The following is a 22,148-nucleotide window of genomic DNA, read 5'->3' as shown; positions in this document are numbered from 1 at the left end:
ATGTTACATGACTTTCTGGGTTCTGATGATATTTGCTGATAAAAAGCAATGCCCTTTCATAACTAATAAGGCATTTGCTTACTTTCCAGATCCTCCAAAGGACAATGGTGGTTCAGAAATACTCAAGTACTTGCTGGAGATTACTGATGGAAATTCTGAAGGTAAAGTGTTGGGAAATCGTTTTACTCGAATCCAGTAGCACCCCCATCATCTAATATGATGAACATCTGTGTGCTCACAGTGGGCACAGTGAGCCGCCATCAATTCTAACGCTAGTGCCCTTACGACAGATAAACCTTAATCACACGTTTATAGTTTTCTCTCTTACACACAGCATCAGGGATCAGAGTATGCTTAAAAGGTACATTTTTATTGTTTTAAATTTTCCATGTCCTTTCCTTAAACCAGTGGTCCTAATTAATAGAATAATTACATTTTCATCCCCTCTCTTGGCACACTTTCTCTGGAAATTCTTATAAGCAGAGGAGTGTCAGAAGCAATCAGCAGGAAGGATAAGGTGGAGACAGCAAGCAAGTTCAATAATCTACAAATTCCCACAGGCAGTGACAGCAAACAAAACATAGTGTTGTCGTGAGCTAGTGACAGTGTCACGCTTGCATATCAAGTTTAGCAAAGGTCTTTCCATCTTCGTGACATGAGCCAGGTTATTCATCACCTGTCACACTGTGTGGATTACAGCAGTACAGCGTTCAAAATCGAATTCCTTCGGTAGTGCCTTTTAAAAAATTCTTAGATCTTTTTCTAGTAAAAGTCATTAGACTTTAACAGAAAAAAAGTATAGTCATCAGAACTTTAAAAATGACATATCTCACCACTCTGATAATCCCTTTAACCACTCATTTAAAAAAAATGATTTATGGCAAGTGGCAAAAAAAAAAAAAAAGCGTTAACAGGGACTTTAACAAACAGGCTGTGCAGGTGCGTGCTTGTCTTTTATTCTGTACCTCAGTAACCACCTGGAGTACTTTGGTTTTCATGTCAATCAGCTTCTCTTTTAAACTAAAAACAGGAGAATGCTTTGAGATGGGCACAGCTGTTCTGATAGACATGAAATCATATCTGGGCTAAAAATTTGATGTAGTTCTTTACATTAGAAAACTTCCCCAGGAGAGAAGTCAGGTGCATTGCAGTGGCTCCTTGTGAAAACCTGAAAACCTGCATTTTCGTGGCTCTCTTGACCACTGATATCAAATCAAAAGTAGACACCATTCTCTACTTAAAGTGGACAGTTCTGCCAGCACAGGAAGTGAGCACTTCATTGCATCTTTCCCGCTGTCCTTGCTTCCATTTGCCCATCTTGGGTTTTCGACCGGCAGTGTCAGAGTGAGGCTTCCTGATACCCCCGCCCTTGGCCCTGGTGCCGTGACTTTGTGGTAAATCTGTCCTTACAAGCATCAGGTGGGATAGGATAAGACTATTTTCCCTCAAACAACCTCACAGAGAAAAGGCTTCTGTGAAACAGTCCCCCGGCAGCCGAGCCACAGGGGAGAGCGACACAGAGGACGGAGCACGTGCAGCCGCTCCGACGTGTGAGGCGGGCACCCGGCAGCCACCGACGCTTTCTCGCTGGTGGCCCCAGCCTCACCAGGCACCAGATCTATCCCAAGGCCCCGCTTGCTTTCTTTAACCCCCAGAACTGGGCAGATAACTAGGGCACACAGAGTGCTTCAGCTTTAAGTTGTCACTCTCCCGGGCACTTCTGTCTTCACGTGAGCTCCGTGGAGACCAGCAGCCTTGGCCCCAAAGGCCTCCCGTCTGTAACGGAGGATTTCACTTACCGTGACCGCCCGACAGATGAGAGCAGGCTCTGAGACATGTTCCAGACTGCCCAGTGGCCTTCCCCACGCCCGGCCGCCCCCAAGGCCTCCTCACCCTATGAATGGTTCGCCGCTCGCTTGACGTTGCCCTCTGTCGCTGCTTGTGGCCCACCCCCTCCCTGTGCCCACTACAGATTTTGTGTGGTTTCCAGCATCCAGACCTCATAGTCAGCAGATGTAATAATGGTGGTATTAAGTAGTCTAGCCTGCGGTACTAAGTATTAAAAATGACTCCATGTGATTTTAAATATTTAACTTTGTGAAGGAAATGGATAGAGGTCCCTTGGCTATTTAAAAAAAATAAAAGAAAGAAGGAAAGAATAGGAGATGCTGGTTCTCATGGAAACCACTTGGAGCTTTTTCCCCACAGTAAGGGTCGACCCGATGGCATTTTTACAGAAGGTGTAAACTCCGCCTGCATCTTGTCTTCCAGCGAGCCAGTGGGAGGTGGCGTACAGTGGGTCGGCCACGGAATACACTTTCACCCACTTGAAGCCGGGCACTCTGTACAAGCTGCGAGCGTGCTGCATCAGTACTGGTGGGCACAGTCAGGTTGGTCTTGTTTCGGTGTAAAGGTAAACTTCTTGGCTCAAATTCAGACAACCCATCCGGACCGTCAGAATAAAATTACTATTTTAAAATACACTGCGGTAATGCAGCTCGCCACGGTGTCACATCAGGAAATGAAAACTAGAGTTTCTTAAATTGTGCTTTAGAGAACAAAAAAGATAGGCCCAGACGATTCTCAGCTGAGTTGTGGTATTGTCTGGTACATTTGTCGCTGAGTTATTTCTTAGAAGACTTTGGCATGATCCCATGTGACAGCTGAAGATTGCACGTTGCCTGACAATCATATTAGTTAACAAAGAGGAATGTCCATCATTGCAATGGTAGAAAAATAGAATTTAGAGTCTCAAAGAGACGCCCTCTTGTACTGCTCTGGCAATTTTGTGAGCGTGAGATACACCTTCCCCAAGGTACTTTACTGCCATCTGCTGGAAAATTATTACAAAAACCATATAAATCTAGGATGACAAAGATGAATGACACCTTTGCGGTTGTGCAGTGCCCAGCTTACACAACTGTAGGCAGCAGTGTATTCCTTATTGTCTGCTCTTTATTTGACCTTAGACCAGCCAGTTTAATAAATGTCAAGAGCCTTGCTTTCAACCACACCGTGTTCTCATCACGCTCAAAATAACCCCATAAATACACAGGGAGTGCCCTAGAAATCAGATAATTGTTGTCTAAATGGCTTTAACTTACATTCGGAGAGTGAGTGAAAGGCAAGATAGTAAAAAGCCATTTTCTTTGTAGGGATATTTAACACTATGGTTTGACACCATTCTGAGAGAGAGACTGAGAGATGGTGGCTTAGGGCCCTGTGCGGGGTTTATTTTTCACAAGAACGCCCGCCATTAGGGCGCCTAGCTTTGCAGTCAGCAGTCGGCATACCTCCAGTGTTGGCTTCTGTTTCTTTTCTTTCTCCCCTGCAAGGATGGCAGTACTGTGATGTCTAGACTACCCGTATAGGGAGACTGTGTGAAAAGAGGATCCAGTTAGACCATTCTCCAGTGCCAGAGCTCTCTGGAATGCTTCCCAGGGTGGGGTGTACCCACGTCAGAGCCACGGGTTGTCGGCCGGCACCTCCCGTGTGCGGCGCGGCCCAGGGCCCCTGCTGTCTGAATGTACGGAGCCGTGTCCTCGGCACGCTGCTTCGCAGGGAGGAGGAGTGTGGTTGAGCTGCACGCCCCCTCCCCACCCTGTTTTCTCCTGTCTCAGAAAGACAGTCACCTTCCACATCACCAGCCTTACACAACCAGATCCTCCAAAAAGAAGGCCAGCTTATTTTAGCGCTCACAGAACCTGCTGGTTAACGTCAGACTCGGTTGATTAATACCGAATTTATTTGCTTTTCTGCCCCGCGTGTGGATGGTTAGCCATTTATGGCGCCATTTACAGATTTCCTCCAGCTGTTGTTTTGTGTTCTCTTCTGTCCTCATGAAGGATCTAATTTTGGTTTAAGGGAAAGAAATTGTGTGCTTAGAATAGACAACCCGTGTCTGTGAATCTGACTTCAGAAATAATCATTTTTACCAGTGCCATGTGCAGTATATGGGCACACTTACACGCACTTGCCCGCACACGAGAGAAGATCTTGTTGCCTAAAAATTACGCGTACACAAGTAGGGCATGGTGTCAAAATCCGAGCTCAGGCTTCAGCAAAATCAAAGAGGAGGATAAAGCAAAAGTCGAACCATAGCGCAGGAGAAGGTGGGATGAGGGGTAAGAGAACCCGACCGGCCTACCCATGTAGACACTCTCCGCTCTGTAGCTCCTCGAACCGTCGTTTCACCACCACCCACTCATCCCGGACACTCACATCCGAGAAATGATTTCCCCCACCTCCTGTCTTCCTCCCTTTCCCCCACCTCCTGTCTTCCTCCCTCTCCCTCTTCTTCATTATGGTGATCCATCACCTTGTCCGATCTTGTTTAAGTTTTCTGTTTGCTTTACCCATCCCCCTGACAAGATCCAGCTTTGCAAATCTGTAGCTCTTCTTAGATGGGGTCGGGGGGGGAGAAGGATGGGAATCCTTGTCCTCAGTGTACTTTAATAATGTCTTGAATTATTTCCTCACCTTTTCAAGTCTTATGAATTTATTTCCTCAATTGAACTAAAGATTTTTTGAGAAAAAAAGTGATGTGATACACATTCCACACGTAACCCCCTTTTGGTAGCGTGTTCAGTTGTAGGTTAGAAATTGTCCAGTGTGTGGAGGTCTCGTGAACTCACAGGAGCTAAGAGATGGTTCTCTCCGCTGTTTCTCCTGCAGTGTTCCGAAAGTCTCCCTGCTCGCACACTAAGCATTGCACCCGGTCAGTGTCGACCACCGAGGGTCTTGGGTCGACCGAAGCACAAAGAAGTCCACTTAGAGTGGGGTGAGTGAACAAATCTTGACATTGACAGTTGGGACAATTGGAGATTGAATTGAAGATTTCATGTTTTGTTATTAAGTTATCAGTCTCCTAAAAACCATAGTGTTTTTGGTTGAAAATGTCTATTTTCTGTTGAACGTGCGTTGGCCTGGGTTTGTGTTCGCCTGTGCTCTGTTGCTCATCCTCTATTCCCCGGAGGTGCCGCACGTGCTTGGGGGGGGGGGGGGCCTCTTTTCTGTTGAACGTGCGTTGGCCTGGGTTTGTGTTCGCCTGTGCTCTGTTGCTCATCCTCTATTCTCCGGAGGTGCCGCACGTGCTTGGGGGGGGGCAGAAGATCTTGCAGAGCGGCCAGCCTTGTTCAGGAATTTTGCAACTTTATTCATAAAAGCAAAGTTGTGCTCGATGTAGAGGTGAAAGCAAGCGGTGGTTCGTAAGGTAACGTCTCATTCTTTTGTCCGGTGGGTCCTGGCACTTTGCGATGTTGAGTCACGCTGTCTGAGCATTTCCTGTCGTGTCAGCAGTTTACAGCATGTAGAATTGCAAATATACAGAACTCTGACTGCTTTTTCCCCACCACTTAAATGTCTACAACATAATATTTCATCTTGATTTAACGAGACCTTTGGTTTTAAGTTAAAGAGAAGATTTTCTTCTTCTGTAGCTTCCTTTCCTTAGAGTGTAAAGGCATTTGCCTGATGGTTCTGTGGTTTTCAAACTATTTTATTAATGTAATTAAATGTACTTAAATGTATTGTTTGGAAACTACAGATAATATCCAGAAACTCTTCCGTATCTCTTTTCTTTTGGGGGATGGGGGGGCTCTTCTGTAAGAAAGGTACAGAGGACCAGCCACCCACATGATGTTTTGCAAACCTGGTGGGAAGCCAGGTGTGATGTGGTCAGCTGGAAGCACAGAAATGTTAAGGTGAAAAGCATTCTGCATTCCAGATGTTCCTGCCTCAGAAAGTGGCTGCGAAGTGTCGGAGTACAGCGTGGAGATGACGGAACCAGCGGACGTGGCTTCGGAGGTGTACCATGGGCCAGAGCTCGAGTGCACCGTTGGCAACCTCCTGCCCGGGACCATGTATCGTTTCCGGGTGAGGGCTCTGAATGACGGAGGGGTGAGTACAAGCTTGTACGGTGCAATCCAAGTACAGCGTTCTGACTTCCAAACCCACCTTCCTGAAATTCCTCAGCGGTACCAATCCAGCCTTGGCAACCATTAAGGAAGTGTATGTAAAATCTCTTCTCTGAAGTGGTGCATTGCTGTGATTTCCTATTGACCCAGCATTGCTAATTTTGTGTCGTCCTCATATCGTTCTTTTTTTTTCTTTTAAAGATTTTGTTTATTAGAGAGAGTGAGCACAAGCAAGGGGAGGGGGAGGGGCAGAGGGAGAGGGAGAAGCAGACTCTCCACTGAGCAGGGAGCCTGATGTGGGGCTCGATCCCAGGACTCTGGGTTCATGGCCTGAGCCAAAGGCAGACGCTTCACCGACTGAGCCACCAAGGTGCCCCCTCATATCATTCTGTTAAGAAAGAGTTCACGGGGGACGCCTCAAGGTTAATAAGAACATTACCCTTTTGATGCTTTGGTTGTTGTAAAAATAATTTCCTACTTGCTCATTGACTATATTAATCAGTTACGGGAAATTAGGACTACATAGTAACTCCTTTACTGTATTGTCGAAATGACCCAGCAGTATCTTAGGTCAGTTTTTAGAACTGAGTCGGGTAGAGGGCAGGGAGGTCAGCTTCTTGTTCTCTTTGCTTCAAGTGAAGACTGGAGAACTCTTCTCGGCCCTGCCTTCTGCTGCTGCTCTGGGCCGTGCGAGGTGGCCTATCAGAGACCGAAAGTTTATGTCTGTATTACACCCAAATTTTAAATTGCAGGGTGGGTTGGGGGGAGATTCACGATAAGAACAAGGTAACCAGATACTGTCGGGCTTTCTGGTACAGACTGCTGCTACAGACCCCCAGGCTTACTCGTGATTTGTTCAGTTGAGTCCATACAAATAAATAGATGGAATTAATTGATGGAATTTTTAAAAGTAAAAGAGCACAGCCAACAGCAGCATGAAGTTGGCGGTGACTTTTTCTCATTCATGGTAGTCTTGCGTGAGCCTGGCACATGGGAGCACGTTGTCTCCAGTCCGTTTCCTGCGAGCCACGCTCACAGTGAAAACATTTGGTCTAAAGTCGGATCTCAAGCTTTTAGCAGGAGCTGAATTCCTTCTAATTCCCAGTTGGGAAGGAATTTCAGACACAGCGCAACTATTGAAATTTTTTTTTAAATCAGCATAAAGCTAAACAATAAAGTTTTGAAGAGAAGATAGGAACACTTATGCACCTGAACTTTTAGAATTAAAAAGAGCATGGAAGGTGATGACCACAGGTGCTGCGGAAACTGTTGTACTGTTGTTTCTGCTCATTTTCCGGTCCGTTCTTCAGGGCATCTCCACCATAACAAAGATAAATGTGCAGCTCTGTGGCTCTGAGTTTTACTTTCTGCCTCCTTTCACTTAATTATCATCTAAAAAAAATTGTCATCAGCCTCAGTTTATTCCTGTCCTATTGAAAGTTAACCACACATCTGACTGTAGTCAGCTTCTGAGGTCTGTTCCAGAGAGCCTCTCTCCCATCCACCCCCCTCCCAGCGTATTTGCAAGTTATCTTGGAAAATTTGAGTGGTTTTTTGGTTGTTGGGGTTTTTTTAATCTTCTTTTCCCATTTTGGAAAAGCATAGTCATATACCTCATTAGCCTGGAAATTATTTTATTTTTATTCTTTGCCCCAGCTCTTTGTGGTATCACAAATTCCACTGTTAAATGGGGTGATTATGGTTCTCTCGAAATAATGGCAGTTGGCTCTGAGTAGTGTGATCACCGAAGGCCGTATAAAGAAAAGAGCAGTGTGCTATAAAACTTCCAGATAGTTGAGATGGTGGGGTCATGCTGAGACCATGTTAACAGGAGCATTCATTTTCAAAGTGGAAAATACCAACAACTACAAGAAATACTTAGACTTTGATAACCACCAATTTCAACTAGATTTTTGTGTGTTGAAAATTAAACTGTGGTGTACATCTGACTTCGTTTTCTTTGATGTCCTGTGAGAAATGTTAAAACAGAAAGCCGTGTTTCAAAAATCAGCATGCTTTTGTTTCTGATGTCACAGTAAAGGAAAAATGACGAACCATCTTTGTGATCCTTTGGAATAAAAAGACTATACATATATAAGACATTTACCACTCAGGCAATGTATGTAGGAAAAAAACCTTATACACGTTCAACTGAAAGTGAAAACCATTCGGAAATATTTTTTAATCAGTTGTACTGATGACGGTGTTAACCTGGCCCTTACATATGCGCACATACACGTGTGTGTCGTCTCTTTCAGTATGGCCCCTATTCTGATGTCTCAGAGATTACCACTGCTGCCGGGCCTCCTGGACAGTGCAAAGCACCTTGTATTTCTTTTACACCTGATGGATGTGTCCTGGTGAGTTGGGAGGTAAGTCAGGCACGTGTTCTGCATCGATTTCTGTTTCTTCTACTTTGTCTGCCACCAAATGCAAGTTACGAGAAACCTACAAGGCTAAAACTCACAGGTAAGTGATTTTTACACATTAATCTCCCTTGGCATTTGCTTATATCATTTAGAGTTGTGCAGATTCTGTCAGAATTGAAAGGAAATTGAGTATCTCTTTCACGTCTTTCTTCTGTATTTGAAATATCCAGGGGCATGTTGCTGTTTTTCCCAGTTTAGTTTGTTGAACACAAACATCATAGGATCATCTTCTCAATGAAATGAACTTGAATTTCTGCTTTCCAGAGTCCTGAAAGCTCTGGTGCCGACATCTCAGAGTACAGGTTGGAATGGGGCGAAGATGAAGAATCCCTAGAGCTCATTTATCATGGGACAGACACCGGCTTTGAGATAAGGGGTCTGTTGCCCGCTGCACAGTACTGCTGTAGACTCCAGGTAGGTGGGCACCACTCAGGTGTTACTCATAGACACTGGTGTTCCCAGAGAGACTCCGGGGAACTTACTCAAAGGCCTGTGATGGAGGCTATCAAGAGGGATGATAGGGAAAAAAAGAGTCCTTTTAAATAAAATAAATTTAATTGTTTTGGTATCTTATAATTCATAGCTGCTTCTCTAGGAGGTCCTGCAACATAAGAACAAAACCCAAGTGCACACCACTCTATTTCTCACCACCCTGCACTCTTGCTTGTGAATTCACTGAATAAATGACTGAGTCCAAGGCAAAGGTGTCACAGCTCCTTAGGTTAGATTCCTTCTGTCTGAATTCTCCTGACATGCACATGTCAGTGGGAGAGATGCTTAAAACTGGCAGAGACAGAAGATGTGTATGCAGGGGGTTAAATGGAGCCAGAAATGAACATTAGAGCGATTTGGACTAGTCTGCATTCGATTACGGCATCTACCTCCCACTTCTCAGTGACCGTTAACAAGGCTGGTTAGCCGTAAGCTTTGACTGGGGAGTCCAAATGGCATAACATCACGAACAGTTGGCTCCTAGCCTAACCCCTAAAAGTGACAGTAATCAGGAGATTACTTGTACTTTATTGACTCAGATAAGTTATTTTTACCCCCTTTGTAAAGCCTTACTGTCCTAAGAAAACAGGGTTCTTTGTCCATTTCTTTCCATTTGTTTAGTAACATTTTTTGAGCACAACTTTGTGCCAGAATCAAAGGCCATCAGGATGATTGAGAGGATACAAAGGTTAGTCAGATGTGGTCCTGGCCTTGGAGAAGTCTGTCTTCACACATGTTTAGACTTAAATAGATTAAGAAGCAAAGATGCCAGATTTAGGTTTCCACCTGATTTAAGTGATGAATCAAATTGCTTATTACAAGTCCATCAACATACCAGTGTCTCTGACCTCTTTAGAGAAAAGATTCCCTTCGCAAATTAGTTTTTCAGATCAACTGAGGCTTCTCTGTTGAATTCTGAAGCCTGCTTTATCGTAAACATTCTGATTAAACTCTTTTGTTATACGCCTTCCTTCCTTCTTGAATGGAGCACCTGCGACGTAATTAACTCTTTGTCAATGAGTCAGGGTCACAGCGCATTATCTGATCTTTATAATAGCAGTGCTGAGTCATTGGGAAAAGGTTACAAAATATGTGCTACACTCCTGTTTTTGGAACAAGGCAGGATATAAATAAAGAACTGTCTGCCACCACAGGAAAGAACTTCACTAGGCTTTTCGAGTTTCAGAATTTTACCAAAAAGAGTTGAAGTATTGTCATGAAGTAGGATTAGATATGACAAATATTACAGTAGAGTTTCAAAAGTGATTTGTTAGCAAATGAGTGCTCTGAACTTCTTTGAAGCTAACAGTCATACGTAAGTGTTATAGGGGCACCTGGATGGCTCAGTCAGTTAAGCCTTTGTCTTCGGCTCAGGTCATGATCCCCGGGTCCTGGGATGGAGCCCTGCATCCGGGGGCTCCCTGCTCAGCAGGGAGCCTGCTTCTCCCTTTCCCTCTGCCCCTCCCCCAACTCATGCTCTCTCTTTCTCTCACTCTCTCAAACAAACAAATAAAAATTTAAAAATTAAAACATTAAAATAAGTATTTGAGCTCACTTTCATTTAGTTTTGTAATACGTCCTCATAAACTCTCCTGTGAATTAAATGAGAACTAGATTTTAGAGTACATTCACTTTTGTAAGGAGTCTTCTGAATGTTTTTGTAAGGAAAACAATACATGTTTAAGGACATTCATTGAGCACATAGTCTGTGTCGGGTACTGTTCTCGTTGTGGGGCCACAGCGGAGAGTGAGACAGATGGCTTTGCCTTACGGAACTTGCATTCTCATCAGGGAAGAAGGAAATGAAATATACCCTATGGTGGTGATAAATGCTATGATGAAAAAGAGAGAAGGGAAATAGGAAATGAGGATCACAGTGGGTGGGGGTGGGGTGGGGTGACTGCAAATTTAAATACGGCGAGAGGGCTTGAGAGAAGGCCTACAGATGATTGAGTGAGCTGTGCAGATGTCTAGGGAGAAAGCTTCCTGAACAGAAGGGCAGCAAATTGCAAAGGCCCTGAGACAGGAGCAGACTTGGTGTCTTTGTGAAACAGTGAGGAAGCCAGTGTGGCTGGAGCAGAGCAAGTGAGGGGGACACGAGTAGGTGATGAAGTCAGAGTGGCAGTGGGTTTTGGGGGGGGGTGGTGGTGGTGAGCAGATCAGATAGGGTCTTGCAGGCTTTGTGAGGACTTTGAAGTTTATTCTGAATATGGTGGGAGGCCATGGAAGGGATATGAGCAGTATCACTGTGCTTGCTGTGAATACAGAATATCAGGCAAGGGCTGACACCCACATACCAGTTAGAAGGTCGTTACCGGAGTCAGATGAGAGTTGAATGTATTGGACCAGGCTTTGGTGCAGGATGTGCTGGTGGCCTGGATTGGGGTGTGCAAGGAAGAAAGATGTCCAGTGGTGTCTCAGGGATATGACTTGAACAACCTGAAGGATGAGACGGACTACAGCAGGTACAGTGGGGGTTTTTTTGGGTGGGGTAGAGATGAGGGAACTGTGTGGACACTTGAGTTGGAGATTCCTATTTGACGTTCAAGTGGAGACATCCAGAGGCAGTTAGATATACTGGGCTGGCATTCAAGACAGTGGTCTGAGCTACACAAGTAAATTTGGGAGCAGGATATAAATAGCATTAGGATATAATATGACATTTATCCCTGAGATATGATATAAATGGCATTTACCCCCGAGACAAGATGAGATCTCGAGGAGTTAGAACAGAGATTTAAAAAAAAAAAAAAAAGGAGGGGCGCCTGGGTGGCGCAGTCGTTAAGCATCTGCCTTCGGCTCAGGGTGTGATCCTGGCGTTCCGGGATCGAGCCCCACATCAGGCTCCTCTGCTAGGAGCCTGCTTCTTCCTCTCCCACTCCCCCTGCTTGTGTTCCCTCTCTCGCTGGCTCTCTCTCTCTGTCAAATAAATAGATAAATAAATAAATCTTAAAAAAAATAAAAAATTAAAAAATTTTAAAAATTTTAAAAAGAGAAGAAGAAGAGGTGTCCAAGGCCTGAGCCCTAGTGGCCTCCAGTGTTGAGAGATCCAGGTGATAAGTAGCAGTGGGCAAAGGTGATTGAGAAGCAGCAGCAGGTAAGTAGAAACAAGAGTATGGCCCTGGAGACCAAGTGAATAAGTATTTCATAGAGCAGTGAATAATGAACGTCTCAGCTGTTGCTCCCAGGTAAAATCAGAAAGGGCTGAGAATTGACTTCAGATAGGAGTATATCATTCATGTGGAAAACTCTAGAACAATACTTGCCATTTACTGTCTACCCCAGACAGTTATTGGGAGGATGTCACAAAACAGCATATAACCTGAAGTAAGCTATACAAATACAAAGTGTTATTTTAAAATTATTTTTCATAAAAGGTGACGATGGTGATATTATCTTCTGCTTTATTAACAGGAAAGTTGTCATTGGCACTTTTTGGAAAAGTGGTTGTTAAAGTGAACATTCCTGAGGTTTATTTCTATGCATATTTCTAGAAGTAAATTGTGTACTTTGTTACATTTATGTGACAGCACCTAACATGGAGGCATTAGAATTTACATTGGGGTAATGTGGACTTTGTCTTGCTCTTGACTTTTTAGGCTGTCAATCAAGCTGGAGCAGGACCGTATAGTGAGCTTGTCCTCTGCCAGACACCAGCATCTGCCCCTGACCCTGTCTCCACACTCTGTGTCCTGGAAGAGGAGACCCTCAATGCCTACCCTGATTCACCTTTTGTGTGCCTTGTACTGAACTGGGAAGAGCCGTGCAATAATGGATCTGAAATCCTTGCTTACAATATTGATCTTGGAGACGCTAGCATCACCGTGGGCAATACCACCACCCACATTATAAAAGACCTCCTTCCAGAAACCACCTACCGGTGAGTGCAGGGAAGCAGAAATACAGTTGCATCAACACATAATACTTGGGACTATTATAGACCCTTCAGGTTCTGAAGGCCAAACGAGTGAATTCTAATCATTCTTAATTAATATATTTAAGGGTACTAAATGCAAATACATCTTTAAAACTTGTAGCTTTGTACTTTGTGAGTCAGTTACAAATTTGTACATTTCCTAACCCTTGAGGGGGAATTTTACCTGCTGCTTTAAATTAGTTCTTCCCTCTTGGTCTCTTAGCAGCCACTTTCAAACTTTGTGCTTTTCCTGTGACTCATGTCCCTCCGGACACCCTCTGTGCTCAGCATGTATTTGCCCACCTCTGAAGCCAGGCTTCACCATTCTTTTGATTCCCCAAAAGCAGACACAGTGTTACAAAGCATTCGTGATGTAGCTTTTACTCAGGGTCGTTGTAAGGGGCCAGAGAAAAAAGTTACATTACACACTGCTGAGCAAAGCTCAATTAGCATCTGCAGTCTTTCTTCCCGACCCGGAGTACTTCTCTGAGAGCCAGCAGCTTCCCCTTCCTCTGCTCACGCATCTTTTTCTCCAACTTGGCCTCTTAAAATTTCAAATTATTTAGCTCTATCTCCAAGTTGCCTTAACTCCTTGAAAACGGAAAGCGTACGATTAGTGTTAGAAGAGTCCAGGAACAGCTGTGGTTACTGAGGTGGGCCTTCTCAGAGCATCATCCTTTGTCAGGTTCCGGACGGCCCTGATTTACGATGGCGGCAAAGCAGTGCACGTTCAGTAGGAACTGGACTCAGATTTGGAATTTCGATCTGTTCTTGGGCTAGCGTGGTCTGATCCTGTCTCCCAGGATGCCGGGCAGTGGCAGCGAGCCGCAGCAGCCGGGCCAGCCACGCACTCAGCAATCATTGCCCTCACAACCTTTCTGTACCCGTGCAGCCTTTCTGGTTTTCACTTTCAGACCAGTACGCAATACATTACAGAAGATCCTTAGTACTTGAGTATACAGTAGGCTTTGCGTTAGAAGATTTTGCCCAGCTGTAGGCTAATGTAAGTGTTTCTGAGCACGTTTAAATGGGCTCGGCTAAGCTTCACTGTTTAGTAGGTTAGTTGTAGTAAATGCATTTTTGATTTACATAAGGAGGGGCGCCTGGGTGGCTCAGTCGGTGAAGCGTCTGCCTTCAGCTCAGGTCATGATCCCAGGGTCCTGGGATGGAGTCCCACATGGGGCTCCCTGCTCAGCGGGGAGCCTGCTGCTCCCTCTACCCCTCCCCTTGCTCATGCTTTCTCTTTCTTTCTCTCAAATGAATAGAATCTTGAAATTAAAAAAAAAAGAAATTGACTTATATAACTAGATTTATTTTACTTTTCCAAAGCAATGACGGGGGTTTTTTGGCTTTTTTTTTCTTTTTTGATTTTTAAGATTTTTTTTTAAAGATTTATTTATTTATTCGACAGAGATAGAGACAGCCAGAGAGAGAGGGAACACAAGCAGGGGGAGTGGGAGAGGAAGAAGCAGGCTCATAGCAGAGGAGCCTGATGTGGGGCTTGATCCCGTAACGCCGGGATCACGCCCTGAGCCGAAGGCAGACACTTAACCGCTGTGCCACCCAGGCACCCCTTTTCTTTCATTATTTTAAAAAAATCTCTTTTGGGTACAGTACTACATACACCGTGGGTCTGTAAAACAATACTAGACCCTACCCTTGCCGTCAGAGTGCTCACAGAGCTGAGGGACACTTAAATAGCAATGGTAGGACAGTAGGTTATTGTGACATCACAGGCTGAAAATAAAACCGTACAGAATCGTGTTGGTATTCCAGAGAGGAAGACCCAGGTTCAGAGTGTGATCGGGATGCTTTGAAGCGGGACTTCAGAAAGAAACTAAAGTGGGATATGACTGACTTAGATGAAGAGGCAGGCCAAGGGCGTTCTTTCATTTTTTGCCTTTTAGCCATTCTCAAAACCAGCCTTCCCTCTTGTTTGCTGACCACGTGCCCAGTGTCTGTTGTGTCTAGAGCACTCTAACCAGTTGCGGAGGAAATCCAGGGATGACTAAATCCACACCTTGACCTCAGGGAATTTCCCCAGTGACAACGCTCTAAGGAAACTTCGCCATGAGGTGTACCCCTGGGGAAAAATGACCAAGGGGATGTCATTCCCCAGCCGGCTGGAATATCGCCTGCCCTAATCCCTCTGGCTGAAAAGCCTCGGAAGAAGCCACACTGGTTCAGGGACTCAGAAAAGTTTTGCGTCCATTCTGATCCACACCCATGTCTACGCCAGAGTGAACTCAAACCCTCAGGTCAGCTCTCAGGATGTTGGGATCAGAAATCATAAAAGGTCTTTTTTTATAAAAGGTCTTTTAGGGCAAGTTGTTAGCCCAAGAATTTTGTTGCTTCGAGACATTATGCCTACCTTAAAGGTGATGTAAGTGACTATAAAACATCAAGGTTCGTGGAAGGATCTGATCATGGGGCATGCTGACTCTTCTTACTCAACATACAGTCTGATGACTTCGAGAAAGAAATCTAAAGCTCAGAGGTTTGAATGAAGGAACACATACAGGAATCTTAATGATGAAGTAGCATTTACAGTGGAAATTACCAAAAATATCTTTCACAGAAATGATTTATTTAAAGATATGTTTAAAAGTCCCTCTCAGGGCACCTGGTTGGCTCAGTGGGTTAAGCATCTGCCTTCAGCTCAGGTCATGATCTCAGGGTCCAGGGAGCAAGCCCTGTGAGCCGCACATCGGGCTCCCTGCTCAGCAGGGAGCCTGCGTCTCCCTCTGCCTCTGCCCCTCCCTCTGCTTGTGCACAGGCGTGTGCTCTCTCTCTCTCTCTCTCTCACAAATAAATAAATAAATAAAATCTTTTTTAAAAAATCTAAAATCCCTCTCAAGGTAAATCTATTTTAGAGAGGTAAATGTTTTCGTAATGTAGGGACAGTGGAAGCATGAGTTTAGATTTGGATGGTAAAACTTCAAGACAATTTTAAAATTATTTAGTGGTTGTAGCATAAACAATTCAGTATTGATATGCAGGGCTAGTATATTGAGCTGAATGTGGAAAGTCCCTCTTTCACATGCAGGGTACTTTCGAAGATCCCATTTTTGACAGATTGCATGAGAATGGAACGGCTTTAGAAAAGTACCTCTTTGGCTCTAGTTGTGCTGTGTGTTCTCGCCGCCCCTTACTCCCCCTCCCTCCAAAAGAGTCATGGTCGGCCAAGCAATAAGTAAATTGGATGTTTCCTATTTAAGATATTAAGGTCGTTATTTATATTTAAGATATTTTTTGTACAACTTCAGACCAGTACGTTGTAGAAGTCTGACCAGCCCACAGTCTTGTTCATCATATGTTTCAAAAACACAATTGCCGTAATTATAATGAAATACAAAATGAGTATTTCAAGTAACTAAGGGTGTAATTTCGGTCCGATCAACTTTTACCTCACCTTTTTCTGTTCCCTAAATTGGTAAAAGATAAGTGAACAGGTCATGATGTTCAGACAAAAGCGTGGAAGGAAACATTTTAAGCAGGCTGTGCAGTTCGGAGAAAGCACTTGTTTCTTTTGTTTGTTTTTAAACTTCAGCGGTTACACTTTGTTCTCGGCTGAGTTTGTCTTTCTCTGTTTTGCCAGAAGAGAAGCGTGCACCTCTGTCAGCAAACCTACTGACACAGAAAGGGGTTTTCGCGGGTTTGTTGCTTTTCTGTTGGTGCTTACAAACTGCCCCCCCCAGGCTTACTGACACCCTGTGGGGAATTTGGTTGGAATTACAATGCTGTTTTTAAGGGCATTACTTTTAAGCTTAGAACTGAGTTTGGAATTGAGTTTGTGTTTTGGCTTGAGGAGAAGAAAATGTTATTGGAAACAGAGAAACAGAGACATAGCTTTCTTTTGACACATGGTGTCGTAGGCTCTGCGAGCGGAGAGAGAGAATGTCACCTGGTATCACCCCTTCCCAGTGCCCTTGCTCGACGATCTCCAGTGACCGAGCGGTGGTTCCAACGTCAACTCCCCAGGCAGCCCATTCCATTTGTGAAGAACTAGTTTTATAGCGTTTCCGTTATGTTTTGTCGAAACTCTGTACATCCGCATCCGCTCAGTTGGTCTGGGCCTTCCTCTAGAGCAGTGGTCATCGCAGTGTGGGTCCTAGACCAACAGCAGCAGCATCACTTAGAAGCCGGCTAAAGTGCAAATTATCAGGCCGTCCTCTAGACCTGCTCAGTCCAAAATCTAGGAGTAAGGCCGGCCCTCTGCTTTAACTAGCCCTGCGGGAGATTCCAATGCGTGTTGGTTTAAGAACTCCTGCCCCAGGGGCGCCTGGGTGGCACAGCGGTTAAGCGTCTGCCTTCGGCTCAGGGCGTGATCCCAGCATTATGGGATCGAACCCCACATCAGGCTCCTCCGCTATGAGCCTGCTTCTTCCTCTCCCACTCCCCCTGCTTGTGTTCCCTCTCTCGCTGGCTGTCTCTATCTCTGTCAAATAAATAAATAAATAAATAATCTTTAAAAAAAAAAAAAAAAAAAGAACTCCTGCCCCAAAGCAGTGATTCTTGGATGTTTGTGTATATGAGAATCTCCCGGACAGCTTGTGCAGCCTACCGAAGTCTGAGCCCCATTCCTGTAGCCTGTGGTTTCCTAGGACCCAGGGGGTCTTAGACATCACCGTCGTATAGTGTCAGCTGTCCTCTACTTAACTATCGCCACTCCGTTCAGATCCGTCTTCACTAGCATGGGCTTTCAGTTAGCTCCTCCAGCCTCTTCATTGGGCGAGTTCTGTTTCTTGACGGATTCTTTAATGAGTAGTGCCCACACCTCCAGGAATGGTCTGGTTGGCTGGCTCAGACAGAGCCAGACTGTCACCTTCCATGTTCTCCATATTGAGCAGTTAGGAAGATTGCCTAAGATTACTTCTTTTGGCAACCTCATTATGTGTCTGACTCATACCAAGCTACCAAACGACTAAAACTTAAGGTAGTTTTGTTCATTACACTCTTCTATGATCTTTTGCTAGGTAAAACAGAGATGAAAATAACATCTGTTGAGTCCTTACTGTATGTCAAACACTACGTTAGCCTGTCAAAAAGGGAGTCATCGATCGTTTCATTGTAACAAGATGAGGTGGGCTGTACTAGGAGACAAATTCTAAGTCAAACAGCTTGACTTCAGTCCTGGGTCCCTCACTTACTGTCTCTGTGACCTCTGGCAAGTTATTTACGCTCTCTCTGTGCCTCAGTTTTCTGATCTGTAAAATGGAGATAATACCTTTAGTTACCTAGTAGGGTGTGTTTTAGATAGGATCCCCAGGCACCTCATACAGGACCTGACACACAGTAGGTCAGCACTCAGTAAATGATTTGTTGCTAATGTTTGGTAGGGAAGAAATGAGCTGCAAAGTGGGTTGTGACCAGATTGTAGGTCTGTGGGAACCTGGCATCATTTCTTAAGCAGTGGAAGATGTTGAAGGTTTGGCTTCCTGTGGAAGGCAAGTCTGAGTGCCTGGAGACAGAAGGTAGCACAGGCACTGAATCCCTTTACTCCAACGGCGTCATGTCCCCCAGAGGTTTCCTGAATTTAGCTACTATTTTATATTCCTTCAGAAGTTATCTGACGATTATTCCCTTCTTTCATATTTTTGTCCTCAATGATTAGACGGCAGGTTGTGGGGAGAGGTGGGGTATAAAAAGTCCATCTTTTGCTCCTAGGCCTCTCCTCCCAGCTATCCTCACTGCCCCCAGCCCCGCACTGGAGACGCCCTGAGTACTGGGATGGCTAAGGAGGATTGTGAAGTCACTTTCCCCAGTTGAGGAAGTTTCGTTTTGAAAGTCATTCTTCTTTTCACATGTGGAGTATCAGAAATTTGAGTGCGTGTGTGTGTGTGTGTGTGTGTGTGTATGAAAGGTGTTGTGGAAGGCTATGATTCTTTTTTTATTACTATTTTATTTTAAAGATTTATTTATTTTAGAAAGAGCATGGGGAGGAGGGGCAGAGAGAGGGAGAGGGAGAGAGAAACTCAAGCAGACTCCACGCTGTGCACAGAGCCCCACAGGGGGCTCGATCTCACCACCCTGAGATCACGACTTGAGCTGAAACCAGGAGTCCAACGCATAACTGCCTGAGCCCCCCAGGCGCCCCTGGAAGGCTACGATCTTCTGAATGTATTTAGCATCCACAACTGGTAGTAGTAGATATTTTATTAGGGGATCTTTCAATCAAAAGCTATGAAGAATGTGCTTCTTAATTGAATGTCTTTGCTCAGAATGATCGGTGTACTGATGGGTACGGCAGACTGCTGGGCACTTGACGTTTTTCACATCAGCCTGGCCAGCATAGTTTCTCAAGAGTTACAGATCACTTCCCTTAATTGGAAGGCAAAATTCCATCTCCCTTATACTTAATTTGCAGAGCTTAAGATTTCAGAAACTGATGCAATGCATTAAAAAAGAAGAAGAAACCTGGAGATTCTATCTGAATTTCAAGATTAACATATTACTTCAACTAAAGAGAAAATTCTCAAGTTTGGGTTTGGGGTAGACGTTAATTAATCTAATAAAACTTGAAAGTCAGTTTTTTCTGAGGTGAATTCTTGGAACTGTTCCTCAGGTCAGTGTTTGTTTTGCTCATTAGTCCAGAATGAGCTCTCACTGGAATTAGGAAATTATTTTCACACTGCATTTTTCGCTCCCAAATAAACAGCAACTATCATAGCCCTTGTTCAGCTTTCTCAGCTTCCTGGACTCAGAGTATGTAATATTTTTACCAAAATGCAAGAAGACATGGCCTCATTTCTTTCTTTCTTTTTTTTTTTCTTAAGATTTTACTTTTAAAGTAATCTCTACACCCAATGGGGGGCTCAAACTTACAACCCTGAGGTCAAGAGTTGCACGCTCTACAGACTGAGAGAGCCAGCTAGGTGCCCCACGCATGGCCTCATTTCATCAGTTCCTCAGTTGTATTTCAGTTTTGAGTTTTACTTTGTCATTAGAACTAAGGAATGTTAGTTCAGTGCGTCAGCCACACAGAAGAGAACCGTGCATTTTTACTGAAACAAAATGTGTTGTGTAAAAATGTAGATAAATTGAGGTATTTTAAAATTTAAGTAGTTGACTTCGAGGCCAAAAGGTGTTTAAATAATGTAAAAACAATTTTATTTTTATTTTTTACTGTTCTAGATGCCCGCTTTACTGGCAAAAGGCAGTTGTTGAACTGAAAGTGTGGTCTGAATTAAAATTACCCCTTGATTAGATCAGAAACTGTCTTTGACTCAGTTATGCTCGGAGACTATGGTGTGCTGGAATGGACGAAAGACTGTGAGCCTAAAAAAGACAGAGTTCACACCAGATCTGACCTCTGTTGTGTGGCTCAGTGGACATGGCTGAACCCAGCCAGGCCTCAGTCTCTTCGTTTGTAAAATAGAGTAATTCCTACCTCATGGGTTCAGCCTAGAAATTAGGGATACTGTTGTACATATCGAATTTAGGCTTCAACACCAGGAATAACTGTGTCATTGAAGTTGAGCTATTTAACCTCTTGGAGTTTAACTGCAGTTTTCTCCTCTCTGAAAGAGGAAAGACTGGCCTCTGCTGCAAGCACAGTCCTGTGAGCAGAGCCCGTTCTCAGCATGGCTCGCGGCGGTGGTCTCCCAGCTCTCTGCCTCTCCCTCCCCTTCTGAGGATGCTTTACAGAGACGGGAATCCCTTTAGGTGTTTTCTGGTTCCTTGGCCATAATTTGGAGGAAGGAAAAACATAGATGGTATTAACAAATGACTCAAGTCATAAAGTGAGTTGGTGGTAATCAACCCAAATGAGGCCACACGTGTGCGTGCCCAGCACCGTGCCCTCCTCATGGATGCTTGACCCAAGTTCTTTCCTTGGGAAAGGAATGACAGTCTCAAAAGAAGTCCTAAGAATGGCAACTCCAGAAATTAGCACTTTAAAGTTCACCAAAGTGCTTTTGCCCATCGTGAATCCTTTTCTGGTCATTTGGTGAAATAGAAATATCTACAAATGGGAAATGCTTCCTATATGCCTTATCTTAATTAAGTAATCAAATTGGTTTGTAAATGCAGCAAAGATACTAGTATACCCATTTTGGAAATAAGGAAACGGTTACCCAAGGTCACACCAAGGTGAGCAGGATTTTCAAAGAAGCTTCACTGCTAAAGAGGGTTAAAATGCACCACGGTGTTCTTGTGGTGCTGGTGGTGTGTCATTAAGGCCAAGATTATGTGCCTACCGAATACATACCAGTAAGAGGTCAGAGAGCCATAGAGCTTCAATGTAAGGAACACAAAACCTGTCAAAATAGTATAGAAGCTTTGGGGAAATAAGTGCATTTACAAAGAAGTCAAATATTAAATCTATTTAATAATTTATTTTTGTATCTTGATCCTTGTATTTTGTAAACTCGTGTTTAATTCTTCTAAATGAGTCAGATCTCTCATTTTTTTTCTTGAGCCGAATAACAATCTTAAGCAACCCATTACCTTGCTTCCTGTTGTTTATTTGAGTGGCCCAGGGCTGCCTGGGCTGCACAGAGCAACGCGGTGGGGTCACTTGGACCACATTGTAAGGGCAGCTGGCTCGGGACGATGAGCAAGCAAAGAGAAGAAAGCGTCTTGGACTCTGGGCTCTAGGAATACCTGTACCTACAATGAAGGGAGGGAATGGCAGTCTGGACGGTAGAAAGACGTTAATACAAACCTTGTAAGTGAGGAAATTTGTCACACCGCTGAAGAAAGGCTAAAACTTAATGTCTGGCTTAATTCTCCTTTCCTAAGAAGAGAGAAAAGGTAATTCCAACCACCACGATGAGCATCTTTTTAAAAAGATTTTTCCTCTCCAGTTGCAGAAAAATTTCTTCCTGTGCAATCACAGAAAAAAAGCTCCTCTATTACCACCATAAAGCTGTGAGGTTTCTGTCGAGAGGTGAGGCAGAATTCATTTTAGTCTTTCAAGGTTATATCTACAAGAGACCAGAGAGAGCCCCACGTTTAATAGAATCTGGGAAAAGAACGGCTCTTTTTAGTGGAATTTTTGCTGTACTTTATCAGAGATAAGTATTTGCTGCGTCCCAAACTATAAGACAGATATTTGTTCGGTTTGGGGTGATACGAACAGAGCTGCTGTAATCATTCGTGTGCAGGTTTTGTATGAACATAAATTGTAATTTCTCTAAAGACCAAGAAGTGGAATTGCTGGCTCATATGCGTGTGTATTAAGCTTTATAAGAAATTATGTAGGACAACTGTCTTCTCCGATGTGACTGCACCCTTGTGCTCTCTCACCGGCAGTATGTGAGGGTTGCAGTTGCTTCTCATCCTTGCCAGCATGGTATTGAGGGTTTTTAATCATCTCAATAGGGATGTAATGGTATCTCATCGTAGCTCTAAGTCTCGTCGTCCGAATAGCCTGTGATATTAACTGTGCGTGTG

At 44.1% G+C, this 22,148-nt stretch overlaps 1 protein-coding gene across 6 annotated transcripts in view; it reads left to right on the top strand.

Annotated features, from left to right (window-relative positions):
• The window catches only part of FNDC3B (fibronectin type III domain containing 3B), a 380,755-nt gene that overhangs the window by 325,946 nt on the left and 32,661 nt on the right, over positions 1-22,148 (top strand). For all 6 annotated transcript variants that reach the window (XM_040621603.1, XM_040621598.1, XM_040621601.1 and 3 more), the window contains 7 exons: positions 90-161; positions 2,272-2,390; positions 4,675-4,780; positions 5,726-5,898; positions 8,174-8,287; positions 8,609-8,758; positions 12,436-12,716. In XM_040621603.1, coding sequence (XP_040477537.1) covers positions 90-161; positions 2,272-2,390; positions 4,675-4,780; positions 5,726-5,898; positions 8,174-8,287; positions 8,609-8,758; positions 12,436-12,716 — 1,015 coding nt within the window. The remainder of the gene's footprint in view (positions 1-89; positions 162-2,271; positions 2,391-4,674; positions 4,781-5,725; positions 5,899-8,173; positions 8,288-8,608; positions 8,759-12,435; positions 12,717-22,148) is intronic.

The sequence above is a fragment of the Ursus maritimus genome, unplaced genomic scaffold, assembly GCF_017311325.1.
Source record: "Ursus maritimus isolate PB19 unplaced genomic scaffold, ASM1731132v1 scaffold_4, whole genome shotgun sequence".
NCBI lineage: Eukaryota > Metazoa > Chordata > Mammalia > Carnivora > Ursidae > Ursus > Ursus maritimus.
The sequence above is the reverse complement of the archived record's forward strand: the minus strand, read 5'-3'. Positions and strand labels throughout refer to the sequence as shown.